This window comes from Peromyscus californicus, unplaced genomic scaffold (genome assembly GCF_007827085.1).
Source record: "Peromyscus californicus insignis strain IS unplaced genomic scaffold, ASM782708v3 Scaffold_20__1_contigs__length_68692818, whole genome shotgun sequence".
NCBI classification, from domain to species: domain Eukaryota; kingdom Metazoa; phylum Chordata; class Mammalia; order Rodentia; family Cricetidae; genus Peromyscus; species Peromyscus californicus.
Genome location: NW_026294503.1, coordinates 3642189 through 3660259, shown reverse-complemented (window position 1 = coordinate 3660259; position 18071 = coordinate 3642189). Strand labels below are relative to the sequence as shown.

At 46.2% G+C, this 18071-nt stretch overlaps 1 protein-coding gene across 2 annotated transcripts in view; it reads right to left on the bottom strand.

Annotated features, from left to right (window-relative positions):
• The window catches only part of Spag1 (sperm associated antigen 1), a 63396-nt gene extending 45392 nt beyond the window's left edge, over nt 1–18004 (bottom strand). For both annotated transcript variants that reach the window (XM_052747620.1, XM_052747621.1), the window contains exons 1-3: nt 17485–18004; nt 7395–7536; nt 5637–5796 (exon numbers count right to left, since the gene is read on the bottom strand). In XM_052747620.1, the coding sequence (XP_052603580.1) occupies nt 5637–5796; nt 7395–7534 (300 nt within the window). In that variant the 5' untranslated portion in view covers nt 7535–7536; nt 17485–18004. The remainder of the gene's footprint in view (nt 1–5636; nt 5797–7394; nt 7537–17484) is intronic.
• Between the last annotated feature and the right edge of the window lie 67 nt (nt 18005–18071).

Here is an 18071-nt window from a genome sequence, read left to right as displayed (position 1 = left end):
TAAAGAGTTTTCTCAGTCTGCTTCCCACGTCATTCTCTCTGGAAGGTCCTTCCTTTTTAATTGCTATAAATACCCATAATACAAAATGTATGTTACTAACTCTTTTTAGTGTGTAGTTAAGTCTCATTAAGAATATTTGGGGGCGGGCACTAGATGGCTCAGCTATTAATGGTGCTTGCAGCTGAGTCTGAACAACTTGAGTTCAACTTCAGGACATATGGTATGAGGCAGTTTGAATGTAACTGGCCCCCATAGTCTCATAGGGAGTGGCACTATTAGGAGGTGTAGCTTTGTTGGAGTGGGTACAGCCTTGTTGGAGGAAGTGTGTCACTGTGAGGGCAGACTTTGAGGTTTCCTATGCTCGGGATACTGCCCAGTGTCTCAGTCGACTTCCTGTTGCCTGCAAGATGTAGGACTCTCAGCTATTCCTCCAGCACCACGTCTGCCTACCCGCCACCATGCTCCCTGCCATGATGATAATGGACTGAACCTCTGAAACTGTAAGCCACCCCAATTAAATGTTTTCCTTATAAGAGTTGCCGAGGTCCTGGTGTCTCTTCACAGCAACAGAAACCCTAAGACACGGTGGAAGGAGAAAACTGATTCCTGCAGGTTGTCCTCTGACCCACACCCCGTACATACACATTCTCTCTCACTCCTCACTTTCTCTAAACGTAATAATAACACAAAGAGTATTGAGACGGTGGGATAGCCCAGCGGGAAAAGGAGCTTGTTACCAAGATGAATGACATGAATTCAGTCCTCAGGATGAGAAGGGTGGTGAAGAACTGCTCCCCAAAAGTTGTCCTCTGACCTCCACATATGTGGTCTATGTGCACATGCACACACGTGTGCACAAACACACACACACACACAGAGATAGATAGAGAGATAGAGAGATGATGGGTGGATGAAATAAAAATTTTAAAGAATTTCTATGTTGCTATTGCCTATCTTACTTTTATCTTTTGGGGGTCTCATGTAGCCCAGGCTGGCCTTAAACAATGTAGCTGAAGGTAGCTCTTCACTCTCCTGCACCCCCTCCCAAATGCTGGGAGTATAGGCATGCACCACCATACATGGCTCACACGTTAGATCCTAAGTAGTGGGTACTGAACTGAGTTACCAGTTCACAGATGCCCAGGAAAACTTAAGAGATTTCCCTATAATCAGTGAGATTCTTCTTATTGATAATTCAGAAAATATATAGATAGCTTTAATATTTGGCAAAGATTTGAAAACGTTGGAATTGAATAACATGCTATGTTACCTGTGCGATCCGGGCAGGAGAAAGAGTGGTTGAAAAGGAGGCTATGACGAGAAACAGAAAAGCCACAGCGGGGAGATTTAAATGTAAACTGAGGACTATAAAGAAGGGAGGGAGTAGGAGAACATTGTAAAAGTGACAGAGAGCAAGATCCAGGACAGGCATCAAAACTACGCAAAGAAACCCTGTCTCGAAAAAAACCAAAAAAAAAAAAAAAAAAGTGACAGAGAAAGGGGTGAAGGCGGGGTGACGGCCTGACGGGTACAGGGCTGGCCACACAGCACGAGGACCTGGCGAGGTGGCCTGCACCTGCACTTCCCTCACAGAACTGGAGCGTCCCAGGCCTGGCCAGTCCAGCATAACCAGTAAGGCAGGCCCGGGTTCAGAGCGATTCTGTCCCCAAATAAAGTGGAGACATGCTTGAGGAAGACAGCTGAGGTAATGTCATGCTCCCACGTGGATGTGACACATGTGGCTACAGAGACACACGCCCCAGAAAGGATGACAGACAGACAGACAAGAACTAAAACACGCAATGAAGACGAAGAAGAAAGGAAGGGTCATGAGGAGATGCTCAGGAAGCGGAGGATAATAAAGGAAAGCAGTGTCCACAACGCATGATAAGCTGTGTGCCCTCTAAAACGAGGACGATGCGCAAAAAGTGCTACTTACAAAATGGTAAAATAAAAAAGTTGCAGAGGGGGCCAAGTGGTGGTGGCGCACACCTTTAATCCCAGCACGCAGGAGGCAGAGGCAGGTGGATCTCTGTGAGTTCCAGGGGAGAAGGAGAGGGAGGGAAGGTGTGCACATGCTACAGTTGGGGAGACTCTCTCTCCTGGGGCACGGCCCGCTCCAGCCTGGCTGGCCCTAGACCTTCCGGCTGAGTCCACCTCCCAGTTGCGGGGATTACAGATGCGCACCACTGCATTCAGCTTTTTACAGGGCTTGGGGGGTGACTCAAGTCATCAGACTTGGGTGCCAAGTGCTTTTAGCTACTGAGCCATCTTCCCTGCCAGAGTAGTACATTTAAAAACAATCTGTGATATCTCTGTCTTACACACACACACACACACACACACACACACACACACACACACACACACACAAATAAATGTAATTTTAAGATATGGCAAGTATAAATAGACAAACAAACAGCAGCCACACTGGATTCCACTCGGAAAGTAGCAAGTAGAAGCCCCAGTGTATCAAAACATAAAATGAAATTCAATGCACCTACAAAAAAAGCCTCTGAACTAATCTATGAGTTTAACAAGAACACAGATATACAGTTAATCTCTAAAGATCAATTTGATAATTATAAACTCAAATGCAATTTAATTTTAAATTCCAGGACTGGAAAGATGGCTCTATGGCTAAGAGCACTTGGTACACAACCATGAGGGAATGGGTTCAGATCCCAAGACTCACATAACAAGCCAGGAGTGGTCTCATGGACACCTGTAGCCCTAGCAATGTTCAGAGTGGAAACAGAAAGGTTATGGGGCTAGCAAAAGCAAAAACATAAAACATGCAAGCTCCAGGTTTAGGGAGAGATCCCGCCTCAAAGGAACAAGGCAGAGCATGACAGTGCAAGACTCTCAATGCCGCCCTCCTCTGGTCTCTGAGGACACACACAGAGGTGCATGTACCCTTACATACACACGCGTTACACACAAAATAAATACACAAGTAAACAAGTAACTGAAATTCCACTAACGTGAACTATCTGGAGTAGTCAAACAGGAATAGAAAGCAGTTGGCAGTGGCTGGGAGCAGGGGGAATAAAGACCTACTGTTTGATAAGCAAAGAGTTTCTTCTTTGCACAGTGAAAACATTCTGCAGAGTGGGTGCACAAGAATGTGAATATACTCAGAATATGCTCAACACTACTGAACTGTCGATGACAACGATAAAATGTTTAAAATGGCTGCAATCTGGCTCGCTTTTCTTAGAGCGTATAAAGTTTGGATTTTATCTCCAGTATCTAAAACAAAGTTAAAATGATGAATTTAATGTTTTTGTATCTCATGACAAATTTCATAGTGAGGTGACAATAAATAATAACAAGGAAATATAAAATAGGAATAAATTTAATAAAAAATGCAAAAAGTATATACTGAAAAACTATTAAGACATTACTGTATAAAATTAAAGAATATCTGGGCTGTGGATGCACCTCAGTGATAAATCTTTTTTTTAATAATTTATTTTTATTTTATGTGCATTGGTGTTTTGCCTGCATGTATGTCTGTGTTAAAGGTATCAAATCTTGGAGTTATAGACAGTTATGAGCTGCCATGTTGTTGCTGAGAATTGAATCCAGGTCTTCGGAAGAACAGCCAGTGATCTTAACCACTGAGCCATCTCTCCAGCCTGGTAAATCTTAGACGAAGAAAATGGAAGGCCTCTAGATTCAATTCCTAGCATCAGCACACACACACACACACACACACACACACACACACACACACACACACACGCACGCATGCAAACACACACATACTTGTGTGTATAGGATGTCTACATATCTTATTAAATCATATTAAGAAACTACAAATAAATGCATATTATCAACTCAATAAATGCTGAAAAGATTTATTTTTACAAAATTTAAAGCACACTTACGAAAAAAATTCTTATTGAATAAGGATCAGGCAGAGTGTGATGGCATACACCTCTAATCCCAGTACTCAAAAGGCAGAGGAGGGGAATATTTGAGTTCAAGGCCAGCCTGGTCTACACAGAAAGTCCCAAGACAGCCAAGGCCACATAGAAAGACCCTATCTCAAAACAAAACAAACAACAACAACAAAATGAGCCAAGGCTTAGGGGAGTCCCTAGTCTGGCAAAGGTACCTACATAAAATCTAAAGCTACTGTTAGACTGAATGGTGAGAGGCCCAGTTCATCTGTAAGGAAGCAGACTCGTGTGCAGAGCTAAAGGGATGGAAAACTCTACAGTGTTCTTGAATGGAAGCCTCGATATTGTTAAGATTCTGTTCATAAGACAGGTGTGGTGGAGCACGCCTTTAGTCTTGGGTGGATCTGTGAGTTCAAGGCCAATCTCATCAACATAGTGTGTTACAAGCCAGGCAGGGAGACATAGACCCTGTCTCAAGAAAAAACAGAGCAAAACAAGATGTTAGTTCATGTTAGTTCTTCTAAAACTGACTCACAAAGCAAGTGTGGCAGCATACAATCTCAGCACTTGAGACACACAGGTAAGAGACCTCGATTTTAGGCCATCCTGGGCAACAATATAATACCAACAATAAAAAGATCCAAGAGTTCCATCCAAACAGAAGCACATTTATTGCATAGAAACTGACAAGCAAAGGACCTAAATGAAGCAAAACAGCTAACAAAAAGAACAGGTGTGCTGGCTAGTTTTACGTCAACTTGACACAAGCTAGAGCCATCTGAGAGGAGGGGCCTCAATTTAGAAAACGCCTCCATATCGGGCATAGGCAAGACTGTAGAGTATTTTCTTAATTAGTGATTGATGGGGGAGGGTACCCCAGAAACTGTTCTAGGTGCTATAAGAAAGCAGGCTGAATAAGCCATGGGGAGCAAGCCAGTAAGCAGCACTCTCCATGGCCCCTGCTCAGCTCCTGCCTCAGGTTCCTGTCCTGACTTCCTTCAATGACGAACTGTGACACTCAATAACCCTTTCCTCCCAGAGTTGCTTTTGACCATGGTGCTTCATCACAGCAACAGTAACCCTAACTAAGAAAACAGAATTAAGGATGGTCACTACCAGATTTCAAGGTTTACTATAGAAACACTCCCATCAAGACAAAGCAGAACCTGGTGTGGAGACATGAGCCTGTGATCCCTGCTCTCACAAAGTAGAAGCTGGAGGTTAGAAGCTCAGAGCCATCCTCAACCAGACATTGAACATCTCTCAAAAAAGCCTAAAACAAAAATATGTTTGCTCAAATAACTTGAATATCACTCATCCAAGAGAAATCAAGAAAGTAAAAAAAAAAAAAAACCAACCCACAGCCAGCCATCAGGTTTTCTGCTTTTGTTCTTTTGACAGTCTTGTGTAGTCAGGATGGACTTCCAGCTCACTATGTGACCAAGCTTGAGCTCTTCCTGATCCTCTAGCCTCCGCCTCCCAAGTGCCAGGATTACAGGTGGAGGCACCACTCCCAGCCCAGGTATCTTTATATAAAGGTATGGATGGTGATTGCGTTGTGGTTGGACATGATACAGAAATTTAGAATGCACTCACACACACACACTCACAACATTCGACTAGAATCAAGACGCCCCCACCACTTTCTAACTAGTCACCACTGAAAGGACGAAGGCCAGACTTTCAGTGGTGCTTTCACACACTGCCCCGAACGGGTCCGCACTCTACCTTGATATCGCTGTCAATTCTTTCCCACTCCTCTGCTGTAAAGCTGGACGCAGTTGCTGCAGGCTTGTCTTTCCTCAGAGCTCGACTTTCAGGAGCCAAGCCCATGAGGCGCTTTTCACAAAATTCCATGAGTTCAGGATAGTAGCCTTCTTCACCGGACCTTAAAGAGCAGTTATAACGTTAGATCGGCATCTTCTTTAGAGACTCCAGACTGCTGGTTTGCAAACTGGGTTCTCTGGGACCCCCGGTACTTGATTTCAAAGGCTGTGCAGGACTGGCGTCGGAATCCAGCAGATCTACAGCACACACAGGGTGAGGATTCCAAGGAAACAGGGTGCGTCAGGTGCATCAAAGGCTGACACGAGGGCTGGAGAGATAGCTTGGCTGTTGAGAGCTCAGCTGCTCTTCCGCAGGACCTGAGACTTATTCCCACGTGGCAGCTCACAACTTAGTCACTCTAGTTCCAGGTTATCTGACGGCCTCCACCCTCTTCTGACCTCTGTGGCTGCCGTATGCACACAGTGCACAGGCATACGTGTAGGCACAACACCCATATGCATAAAACAACACATTTTAAGTTGAATCCTACCTAACATATGTGTTCATTTCATGCACAAAGCAATTTCAAAACACATTGGAAATTCAATATTAGAGACAAGTTGAGAGAAAATATAGGCTTCCTTTTCAAGGAGTTTCTGTTTAAAAAAAAAAAATCTCAGTTTGAGTCAGGGTCTCATATAGCCCAGGCTGATTTCTAACTCCCTGTGTGATTGAGGATGACCATGGATTTCTAATCCTTCTGGGCTCACATTCCTAGTGCTGGAATTGCAACATTTGACACCAAATTGCATTGATGTGAATCAAACCCAGGGCCTCATGAATACTAACTAGGCAAGCATTCTAAACGTCCCCAGCCCTTGTCACTTTTTTTAATGTATGAGGAGAAAATGGCAGAGAAACAGCTTAGACAAAACGCCCCTAAAGTGAACCATGCAAGAAACAGAATTCCTTCCCTAGAAAGCTAATGAAGTTATCTGGCCTCTCTGGCCTCCTTGGGCATGGCACGCATGTGGTGCACATACTATATACAGACATACATACAAAATAAAATAAATAAATCTGTGTTTTTGAAGGGAAGAGGGTCAGAGAAAAAAGCAAGAACCAGTGAAGAGCCGAGCACCACGACCATGTCCTGGCAAGGGGTCGGCAGTCCATGGGGTCGGCAGTCCACGGGGCAGTGGCTCTGGACGCAGACTCTGAACACCACAGAACAATGAGTTGCACTGTCAACAGCACATTTCCCCCTCAGGCTTTCTGAAGTAGAATGGCTGGGAACCAGGCCCTTAAACCTGCATTTTTAACCACCGCACCTGGGATACACGCATACAGTTTGACAGCACCACCATGGGGCTCTGGTAACTTCCTGTTTCAGGCCTCCCCAGCCATCTCTTCCCTGGGACCAGGCAGCAGTGAGTGGCGCTTGCTGTCACACCTTCCCCAGGAGCTGTGCTTACAGCTGCTTTACCTCTTCTTGGACAATTCAGAGGAAACAAGAAGAGAACCCCCTCGGATCCAAACCAGCCTAAGTCCATGTGGAAGTACATGCGGCCAGAACCCTCCAGAACCACAGTATACAACCGATATGGAACCCACATAACAGTCTCAGTATTTGAAAATTCTCTAATACTTCACAATAAAGGGCAAGCGCATAATTAAAACTGGCATGTTGAAGCACGAAATTATTTTTTAAATGCTTACCTCAGCACACAAAGAATTTTTTCCAGGTGTTTCACGTCTGAACATTTTTCAATATACTTGAAATCCAAATGCTCAACGGGAATTTTAAATGTCTTTGTTGTTCCAAAGCCCCACAATGATGGGCAATCCTTAGCAGTCATGGCTGAAACACAGTATAAGAAAATAGGTGTTGTAGTAGTACAGGCCCACAGGGTTGAGGAAATTGGCTCAGACCAGTGCTAAGGCATGCACACAAAGTTCTCCTTTTGAGCCAACCTGGATTCTGCCTCAGGGCCTAGCAAGAGGAGCTGTCCGAGTTCCTGATCATGCCCAGCCAATGAGGGACGACCACACAGACTGGGTGCTGGGAGGAGGGGATATAAGGCCTTGCCTGTTATTGAATAAATGAGTTCATTATTTGCCTTCAACTGACTCCCGGTGTCTGTGCCGTTGATGCTGCACCTTCTCACCCCCTCCCCCGAGGGAGCCGTTAGAATCCAAGCAACAAGGTGTGACCTAATATGTACAATAGTTCAGCTCAGTTTGGGTAGCTGGGATTGTGGAGTGCTCCCAGAGGATAAGGGGCAGAGTGATTTTTTTCACAAAGAGGAAGGCTGTTTTGAATCTCTCTGATAACAAGTGTTAACATCAGCTGAGGCAACTATTCCTCAGGCATGTGTTCTCAGTCTTCACCTTAAACAAGACAGGAACAGAACTGCTGGACAGGTTTTGGTGCATGAAGTATGCTTTATAAAACAATCAATTTGGAAGACTTTCTTGATGAAATAGAACTATGTGCCTCTGCCATGAAATGAAGCTGCCACAGACAGAGTGAAGGCCTTCTTATTTTTTTAAATTTTATTTTATAATTTAATTTAATTTTACGTATGAGCCACGGATTCCCTTGTTCTCCCCCCTCCCGGCCCCCCTCCCCCATGAAAGCCTTCTTAATCCCTACTGCCCAGACAGATGTCAAAGCCTCCTGCAAGGAACTCGTGTGTTTTAACAGCTTGACATATAACAGTCTATGTGTTAAAACTTGAAGTGTGGGGCTGGAAAGCTGGTTCAGTGGCCAAGCGCAGAGGGCCTGGGTGTGATTCCCAGCACCTCCGCTGGGCTTACAGTAACTCCTTTCAGGTGATCTGGAGCTCTCCTCTGACCTCTGTGGGCACAGGGTATGTGGGACACACAAACACACAGGCAGGTGAAACACCTACGTCCATAAAATAACAGTTTACTTTAAAAAGTCTCTTCAGGGCTTTCCTCAAACATAAAAATCTAAAGAATTAAAAAAAAAAAAGGCAGGGCCAAGTGTGGTGGCGCACACCTCTAATCCCAGCACTTGGGAGCAGGGGGATCTCTATGAGTTCTAGGCCAGCTTGGTCTTCATAGAGAGCTCTAGGCCAGCCAAGGCTACACAGTGAGATCCTGCCTCAAAATAAATAAATAAATGGCATTCAATATCTGAAAAATTTTCAAATTTACAAAATGTGTCTGTCATAAAACCTTCACACTAACAGAGACTGGGGGTGGGGTGCTGTGACCAAAAACCAAAACCAGATTGCTTTCTGTTGCTGTGACAAACTCCGTGACTGAGAGCCACTTGGGAATGAAAGGGTTAACTTCATCTTCCGGCTCACAGGCCATCACTGAGGGGTGACAGTCAGGGCAGGAGGAGAGCAGAGGCCATGGAGGAACACTGCTTCCTGGCTCACTCCCCATGGCTCCAGTTCAGCTACCTCCTCATATGTCCCAGGACCACCCACAGAGGGTTGGGTCCTCCATCAATCATTCATCAAGAAAATGTCCCCCACCCTGGCCAATCTGATGAAGGCAATTACTTAATTTCTTTTTTTTGTTTTTTTTGAGACAGGGTTTCTCTGTGTAGCTTTGCGCCTTTTCCTGGATCTCGCTCTGTAGCCCAGGCTGGCCTCGAACTCACAAAGATCCATCTGCCTCTGCCTCCCGAGTGCTGGGATTAAAGGCGTGTGCCACCACTGCCCAGCGATTCCTTAATTTCAATTCACTCTTCCTAGATTGCAAGCCCTTCAAACCACTCAAGTGGCCAGGCCCCTCCCCCCAGGGCCTCTAACTGCCAGGTTCCACCCACAGAACACTCTAACTGCCCTAAATGCTGGACCCTGGCCTAACCCTGTAGAGCAAAAAGCCCAATCTCTGGACATGGAATCCCACCAATCTCCACCCTGGAAAGCTCCACCCTGAAGAGTTCCACCTCCTTCCCAAAGGAACTCTATATAAGCCCTCTATCCTGTTCAGTTTGCTGCTGTGTCTTTCTGGAGCAGAGGCAGCCACCCTCCTGGTTTTTTTCCCTCCCAATAAATCTCTTGTGTGAGGTTTGTTGTGTGGTGTGACTTTGTGGTATTCCTTGGCTTCCAGCTGCCAGGATACCTTTCCATCAGAGCTGCGATGCTTACATTTGGTGCCGTGACTCAGGCTCTCCTAGTGCCTGCATTTCCCCTCATGGTCTAAGCTGCACTGGGACCCTACCCCTCATCTCCAGTCTGCCTGCAACAACAGACTCACCTTCTGGCTCACTGATCGCTCAGCACCCCATCCACCAGAATCAATTAGGTAAGTTTTCCCTTCGGTCAGTGTAAATGTTTCCCTGAGTCTGAGGAAGTGGCTGTTGTGTGTCCGGCACCCCTCTAGTACTCTTGGAAGTGGAGGTACCCCCAGCCACCATCTTTAAGGCTACATACAGATGGCCCTCGTCACTTGACCACACTCCCCCACCCTTGGAGCTGCAATCAGGCAGTTTCCTCAGGCCCAGCTGGGTTATAGCATTCCATCCTGTGTCCTGTGTTCTCCCACTGTCTTCCCCACAAAAAGGAGCCACAAAAGCCTCCTTTTTCCAGTCCTTTCCTCTGGATGAGACCCTCCCCTAGAGCTCGGTTTTCTCTTGCCTTCTCACCCCTATGGAAGCCCTAGTTGGCCCTTGTTCATTTGGTCCTCCTTGAGTGCAGGTGATGCCGGCGACTACAGGCTTCAGTGACCTTTCTCTCACCTCTCTCATCCATGGGAACTCAGCACTCCACACCCTCCCATTCCCCCTTGGGATGCCTCTTAGAAACCTCCAGCCTCTCCACCTGACACCCCACCTGAAGGGCACTAAATTTACATGCTTTTGCAATCAACTTCGGGTTCAATACCCCTTAGATAATCAATCTGAAGGGCTATCTAATGACACTTAGATCCTAATATTGTTTGAGACCTTTAAAATACTGTGAGTGATCTGGGAAATGGAAAGAGATTCCCCATCCCCCATTTCTCTGCTCCAAGCCCTGTTTGTTTTTGTCTAGCCCCCACCCCCACAGACTGTGTGAATGTCCTGTCTTTTAGGTGACCCTGGATGGATCTGTAAGTTTGTTGCAAAGTGGGAGCTAGGAGGGAGACCTAGCGGGAGGGGAGGAAGCTCAGGAGTAGCCAGCTGCAGCATGCACACACCCTGCACACACACTGCTCCCTGGCTGGCGCGTCTCTCAGCTCCTTCCTGTGTTGTCCTCTGTCTGTGTCCAGGGCTCAAAAATTCCCACCTTAAGCCTTCTGTTAGCTTACTGGGTTCAGTTTTACTGGGATTCAGGTGTCTTTTAGGTATGAGGGGCACTGGATCATTGTTTTATGCTGTCCCACTTCAATTAAAAGCTGGCTCTGGAGTTAGGGTATGAATCCCCCTCCTCTACCGCAAGCATGCTTGTTCAAAAGGTTTCCTCCAAAATCTCCGACCCATATCAGGCGAGCCATCTGCTATGTGACCGAAAGGGGAGCAAAATGAAACAAAGGGACAGACTCTTCCCAGTGGGGACCATTGCTACTCATCTCATACGCTTTTGGTTTTGTTCTCTGAAACTTTTGCTAAGGTATAAATCTTGCCTCAAAGATCTGTAAGCATATTGGGTAAGGATACAAGTCTGAGAAATCAGTAACACTGGGGTTAATAGTTAAAAATCCATACTTAGGTAATCTTAAAGGAACCATGTGGTGTGATGCCATTTTAGGATAAGCCAACCAAGGAGGAAACAACTCCGAGCTCTGAAGCCCAAACCAAATAATTCCTCCACTATTTTCTATCACACCGGTGAACCTTCCCTTATCAGCCTCAGCCACTAATCCCTTCTCTTTCTATAGTTTCCCTTTCCCCCTCCTCAGAAACAGGCTGCCCACTCAGTCAGGGTTGAGTATGGGGCATTAAAGCAGAGTACTCCACTATCACATGAGACCTTGCTCTATGAAAACCAACTGTATATCCAATATATTACCCAACAGTACACCCTCACCTTCCATGACGTTCATATGACTCTTGCCAACAATCTTCCTCCAGGAGTGTAGGTGAGTCTGGGACCAGGCTATAGCAGTAGCTGGTGAAAACCTTGAATGGGATTACAATACCCCAGGAATCATCCTAGCTAGGAATCGATTTATAACTTGCCTCCTGACCAGTATCCACAAGGCTGCCCTTAAGGTGGTAAATTATAAAAAAGTCCAAGGGGTCATTCAGGAAAAGCATGAAAACCCATCTCGATTCCTAGACTGTCTTACAAGGTCCTCTTGCAGTATCCCAATCTGGATCCTGAGACCCCCGGGTCAGAAACAACTCCTTATGACCTACCTCTCTCAGAATTTCCCTGATATTAGGGCCAAACTCCAATGTCTAAGGAGAGGACCCCTGACTCCACGGGCAGAAGTCTTCACTGCGCCTTCAAGGTGAACCATGGGAGAGAGGAAAGAGCCCCCAAACAAGAATACCTGATGATGGCTGAGGCCTCTCAGCTGACCAAAGCAAAAGCCTAGGCTCCCTGGTCTCCTAAAGCCCAAGAACCTCGGTGTCCTTGTTTCAAATGTGGTCAGGAGGGTCACTGGGCCTGGACCTGTCTGAACCTTTGTAAACCACCCAGACAATGTCCAAGGAGCCATCAAGAAGGCCATTGAGGTGTTGATTGCCCCCATGTCCCTTGCGGCATGAGGACATCAAGTCCAGATCGCCCTTCATCTGACCTCCTTGGTCTGGCCATGAACGTGTGAGGAGGCCTGGGCTCCCTTGGCCTGATGGCCGACATCTCCAACAGGGAGCCTCAAGTAGTTATCACAGTATCAGGGCGATTCATCTCCTTTCTTCTGGACACTGGGCCCACTTCTTTGGTCCTGATGAAGTTCTGGGGACCCACCTCTCCTCATTCTTCTATTATTGGAGTAAGGAGACAGCCTTACCAGGCTCACCAAACCCTAGCACTTAGCGGTATCTTGAGGAGTATTCTCCTACCCATTCCTTCCTAATGGTGCCAACCTGTCCTGTCCTCTTGCTGGGAAAAGACCTCCTAGCCAAAGTGGGAACCTCTGTTTCTTTTGCTCCCCCATCCGCTTGACCCCAGGCTCACCAGCCATTCCTTTCCTCCTCCTCCTCCCTCCTCCTCCTCCTCCTCCTCCTCCTCCTCCTCCTCCTCCTCCTCCTCCAAACCACACGATCTGACACACCTCTTCCCTTATCAAACTCTCAGGTAGATCTGCTCCCCACTTCTCCCTTTAATACCCCCATCCTCGCAGTTATAAAAGCCAATGGAACCTACTACTTGGCTCAGGATCTCCGACTTAGCAACTTAGCAGTAGTTTCCCTTCAGCCCATGTCTTAATATTTCAAAACCACCTGGAGCTGAGAGAAACTCCCTCCGGCAGAGTTCACTTTGTAACCCTTCCCCTCTTCCTCCACAGACTCTAATTTTATTAAAGCTTCTCTCTGGCCTTAGTAAGTTCAAACGGCCAAAACTGGCATTCCCTGATTTTCTTTTTTTCTTTCTTTCTTTTTTTTTTTTTGTCGGAGCTGAGGACCAAACCCAGGGCCTTGCGCTTGCTAGGCAAGTGCTCTACCACTGAGCTAAATCCACAACCCCCCCCCCCCCAATTTTCAATTATGGCAATTTCTGCCACTGCACAAACAAATTATCCAAAATTCTCTTATATCGAAACTTGCTTTCTTCTCTATTTCTTCTTACCTACACTTATCTGGAGTAGCTCTTACATATGGATGTTTGTCATCCAAGAGACCCTCGCCTCTAGTCAACAGCCCATCCTAATAGGGTCAGGAAATTACATCAGGCTGTCAAAGGCTGAGTCAGTCCCCTGTACCTCCCCTATCCATCTCTCCTTCACTGGGGCTTATCACCTATGCATGTCTTCTCTATTCTTGTATGATAATTCCTGTCCTGAAAACAAAGAATCATAAAAACAGGGTTTATGATAGAATTAAAAAAAACAATGCTTGTTTAATAAGGTATTAAAGCTGCACATTCATGTACTCATAGGGGAACGTACAGATGTTATAAAGGTCTGAGAATGTGAAAACTTAGTAAGCACTGAGGAAACTTAAGTTCTGAGGGTCTAAGAAAGCGTTGTCTGAGCATGTGAAAGCTGAAGTAAGTTCTGAAGGTATAAGAAAGTGTCATGTTTGTGAAAGTTCTGAAGGTACAAGAAAGTGACTTAGGATGATGGAAAATGTTTCAGATTTCTTTCCCCTCTGTGCTATTGTTAAATCTATACTTAATGGTTCAACTAGACCACTTGTACGGTGGGGTCTGGAGATTGCTCACTAGCAGGTTGCCAAAAGGAGATACTTATCCCTGTGATACATAAATCAACTTCTGAAACACCTGTCCCCTATTCCTTCTTTCTCTATGATTAAACTAGAGATCACCATCGTTGTTGGCCAGATGTAGGCTGCCCTTAGCAGTCCTATAAAAGATAAGATCCAACAACTTCAGACACTTTCAAAACATAAGAAACATCTTGATGCCTCTGGCCACTGGGTCACTGATTGTCCAATATGACACTGGATGCTGCTCTTCTCATCCCTCTTCTCCTTCTTTTCCTAATCCTGCTAGTTGCACCCTGCCTTATAAACTTCTTGTCTAGATTTCTTCAACTGCAGATCCAAGAGATTTCTATCCAGACTTTTACCAGCCTCTGGCTACAGAGCCGGAGACCTGCAGCACCGGGTTACATCCTGCTGATGACGATCAAGATTGCCCAAAGAACTTCGATGCCCTGATCTAGCAGGAAGTAGTCTAGTGATGACATTGCCCCTTTCCTGTGACCTGTTTATTAATAATAAACAAAAAGGGGGAATGTAAGCCCCTCAAACCACTCGAGTGTCCAGGTTCCACCCACAGAATACTCTAACTGCCCTAACTGCTGTGCCCTGCCCCCACCCTGCACAGGAGTGGCCAGCCCCCGCCCCACCTCTAACTGCCAGGTTCCACCCTCAGAACACTCTAACTGCCCTAACTGCTGTGCCCTGCCCCCACCCTGCACAGGAGTGGCCAGCTCCCCCTCTCCACCTCTAACTGCCAGGTTCCACCCACAGAATACTCTAACTTCCCTAACTGCTGGCCCCTGACCCCACCCTGCAGAGCAAAAAGCCCAATCTCTGGACATGAAATCCCACCAATCTCCACCCTGGGAAGCTCCACCATGAAAAGTTCCACCCCCTTCCCAAGAAACTCTATATAAGCCTTGTGTCCTGTTCCGTTTGCTGCTGTGTCTTTCTGGAGCAGAGGCGGCAGCTACTCTCTTGGTTTTTGAGGTTTGTTGTGTGGTGTGACACTGTGGTATTCCTTGGCTTCCAGCTGCCAGGACACCTTTCCATCCGAGCTGCCATGCTTACAGAGATGACCCCAGTTTGCGTCAAGTTGACAAAAACAAACAAAAAACAACTGACCAGCACAAACAGCATGTATCACAAATTTCTGTGGCAATAGTTCAGTCACAGCATGCAATAAAAATCACATTGATCAAGATTCACAAGCTCCTTTAAGGTCTGCTAAGTACTTTTTTTTTTTTTTCTGTGTAAAATCCTTAAACCTGTGACAATTAAAAAATGCTAGCTTTTTTACTGGGAGGTCAATTATACATGAAAGATGGAAAAGATGAACTCATCATTTGTGTGTTCTGAATCATTCCAGCTTTGTTCAGCAGTGGCTGGAACTCTCTCCTCATACTCCTGTTTGCTTTCCTGATGCAGCTGTGCTGCCCGGACATTGGCTGGACTGTCTGTATGCAATTCCTCCTGCAGAGACTGACCAGAAGCTAAGAGAGAAGACACATCACATTGCGTGCTGGACTCCATCAATTCTGAAGGACACCTGAACCATCACACATTTGGATGAAACAATTTTGTGATTTATTTAGATTTAGGTATTCTCCAGAAAATTCTACTAGTAGTTAGTGAACTGTTGAGAGAGAGAGAGAGAGAGAAAGAGAGAGAGAGAGAGAGAGAGAGAGAGAGAGAGAGAGAGAGAGAGAGAAAACAGAAAACAGAATATACTAGAATACCACTCAATGCTACAGCACTTGCCTATAGCAAGGCATGGGGCCTCAATTAATCACTTTAGTCCTCACCCCACTTAAAAATAATAAAAAGAAAACCTATGTACCATGTAACATTAGTTTTATAAAATTTTCTATTTCACGTCTATACATATAAATGCATGTTGGCAAAGTGAAATACATTTCTTAGGGGTGCTGGGCACCACTGCCAAAGTTTCTTTCTTTTTAAAGCCACTGCACTTAAACCTACTGGGTGTTTTGTTTGTTTGTTTTTGTTTTCTTGAGACAGGGTTTCTCTCTGTAGTTTTGGTGCCTGTCCTGGATCTCGCTCTGTAGACCAGGCTGGCCTCGAACTCAGAGATCCGCCTGGCTCTGCCTCTAAACCTACTGCTGTTCACGAGCAGAGGTCTAATTCACAGAAGTATCTGTTTCAGCATCACTGCTCCCTGGGAGTGTGGTTTACAGAGCGAGGGCTGTAGACCTCTCTTCCATATTGCTGCTGGCTTTGGTTAGGTATAGAATACAGATAACAGTTCTTCAACTTTGGAATAAGAGCCAGCCAAGGAATTAGACTGTAGCTTTCATACCTCACCTCTAGGCTGAGAACGAAGAATGCATTCCATCACAAGGATAATCTGAAGATTTGAAAGGAATTGGGGGAAAACTTGAAGAATTTTACGTGTGTGTGCGTGTACTCGAGCCACTGAGATCAAAAGAAAGCATCAGTTCCCTTGGTGCTAGAGTTACAGGCCGTTATGTACTACCTGATGTGGGTGTTGGGAACTGAACTCTGGTCCTCTGGAAGCACAGCAGTGCTCTTAACCAGTGAGCTAACACTCCAGCGAAGCATGAAGAACTTCCATTGATGTGTGCAAAACAGAATGTTTTCTTGAGAGAAAATTCCAAAAGGGCTGGAAAACCTTTTGTGGGAGAGAACTGAGCATCTAACAGGATTAAAACACATTTCCTTGAGTGGAAATATCCCATAATCATTGGCATTTTTATTGGAATAAAACACATTGAAAAAAACATGATAGAGCCGTCTCTTACCTAACCAAGAAAATTTCATTCTGAACACTATTCTAAAATCTGAGAATCTTTTGAGAGTTATCTTGCTTTTCCCCCCTACAGGATACATTTTCCTAAAATTACCATATACCAGGCCTTCAATCCCAGCACTCCAGCACTCGGGAGGCAGAGGCAGGCGGATCTCTGTGAGTTCGAGGCTAGTCGTCTACAAAGTGAGTTCCAGGACAGCCAGAACTGTTACACAGAGAAACCCTGTGTCTAAAAAAACAAAACAAAACAAACAAAAGATTACTGCATGTTATCTGGGCCTGGCATAATGCCAGCACTTGGGAGAGCCAGGAGTTCAAGATCATCCTCAGCTACTAACATAGTGAAGTTGAGCTCCACGAGACCTTGCCTCATTATATATTACTCAAGTTAATTCTCAACTTCCAAATGGTGGTTTATGTATTCCCTAGGGAATTTTTTCATACTTCTTGGCAGTCTTAAGTCTCTAAAGCTTGATCTTGGCTGGATTTGATTTATTCTCCATCATCCTGCTCCACGTCCACTTCCCTTATTTCCCCATCTGCAGCGGTTCGTGGTAACCCTAGTAACGGGAAAAGCCGGCTTCTCCCACCGAGGTGGCCGGGCGCCCTCTGCTGCCAGAAACGGGAACTGGCATCCCCCAGCCATGGCAACTGTTTCCAGGACCCACAGGCCGGGAAAACGGTCTAGGACGCGCCCAGCAGCTCGCTCTACAACCCACCTGCCAGCGCCTGCGTCGGGAGTCCTTCCCTTGGCGTGGGCTGTGGTCCCCCGGGTTGAAGCAGTTAGCAGTCCGTCCAGCACGCTCCAGTCCAGTGCGGGTGTGCGGGTGCGGTCCCCGCTTCGTCCCCGCCCCGAGGGTGCTCACCTGGCTCTCACCCTGCGCCCAGCTAGCGACGCGGAGGAGATCGACTGGGAGCTGGTGCTCGACGCAGCTGGGCGGAGACCAAGCCCTCCGCCGCCACTGGCTACCCCGGCTGTCCACCCGCTGATTGGCCTCGCCGGCCCCAGCCCACTTCTGCCCTCCCCAGGACCAGAATTGAGGGCCAGACTTGCCCTTCCTTTCCTTTGGTTTCAGTGTTTTACAGTGAGTTAAAATGTTTCTATGCTGTACTCCTGATGAGTGGTGTTTATTCCTACGTAACTGTAAACCTTGATTAAAATTCCAGACTTGGCATTGCACCCCATGTTTATTTACCTACTGTCCTTTCAACAAGAATATGAAAGGCAAATTTCCCTCTTCACGCAGCCGACATTTCCTAAAAGCTTGGCAATGAGCAAGGCACCCCACTGTGTGCTGGAGATACA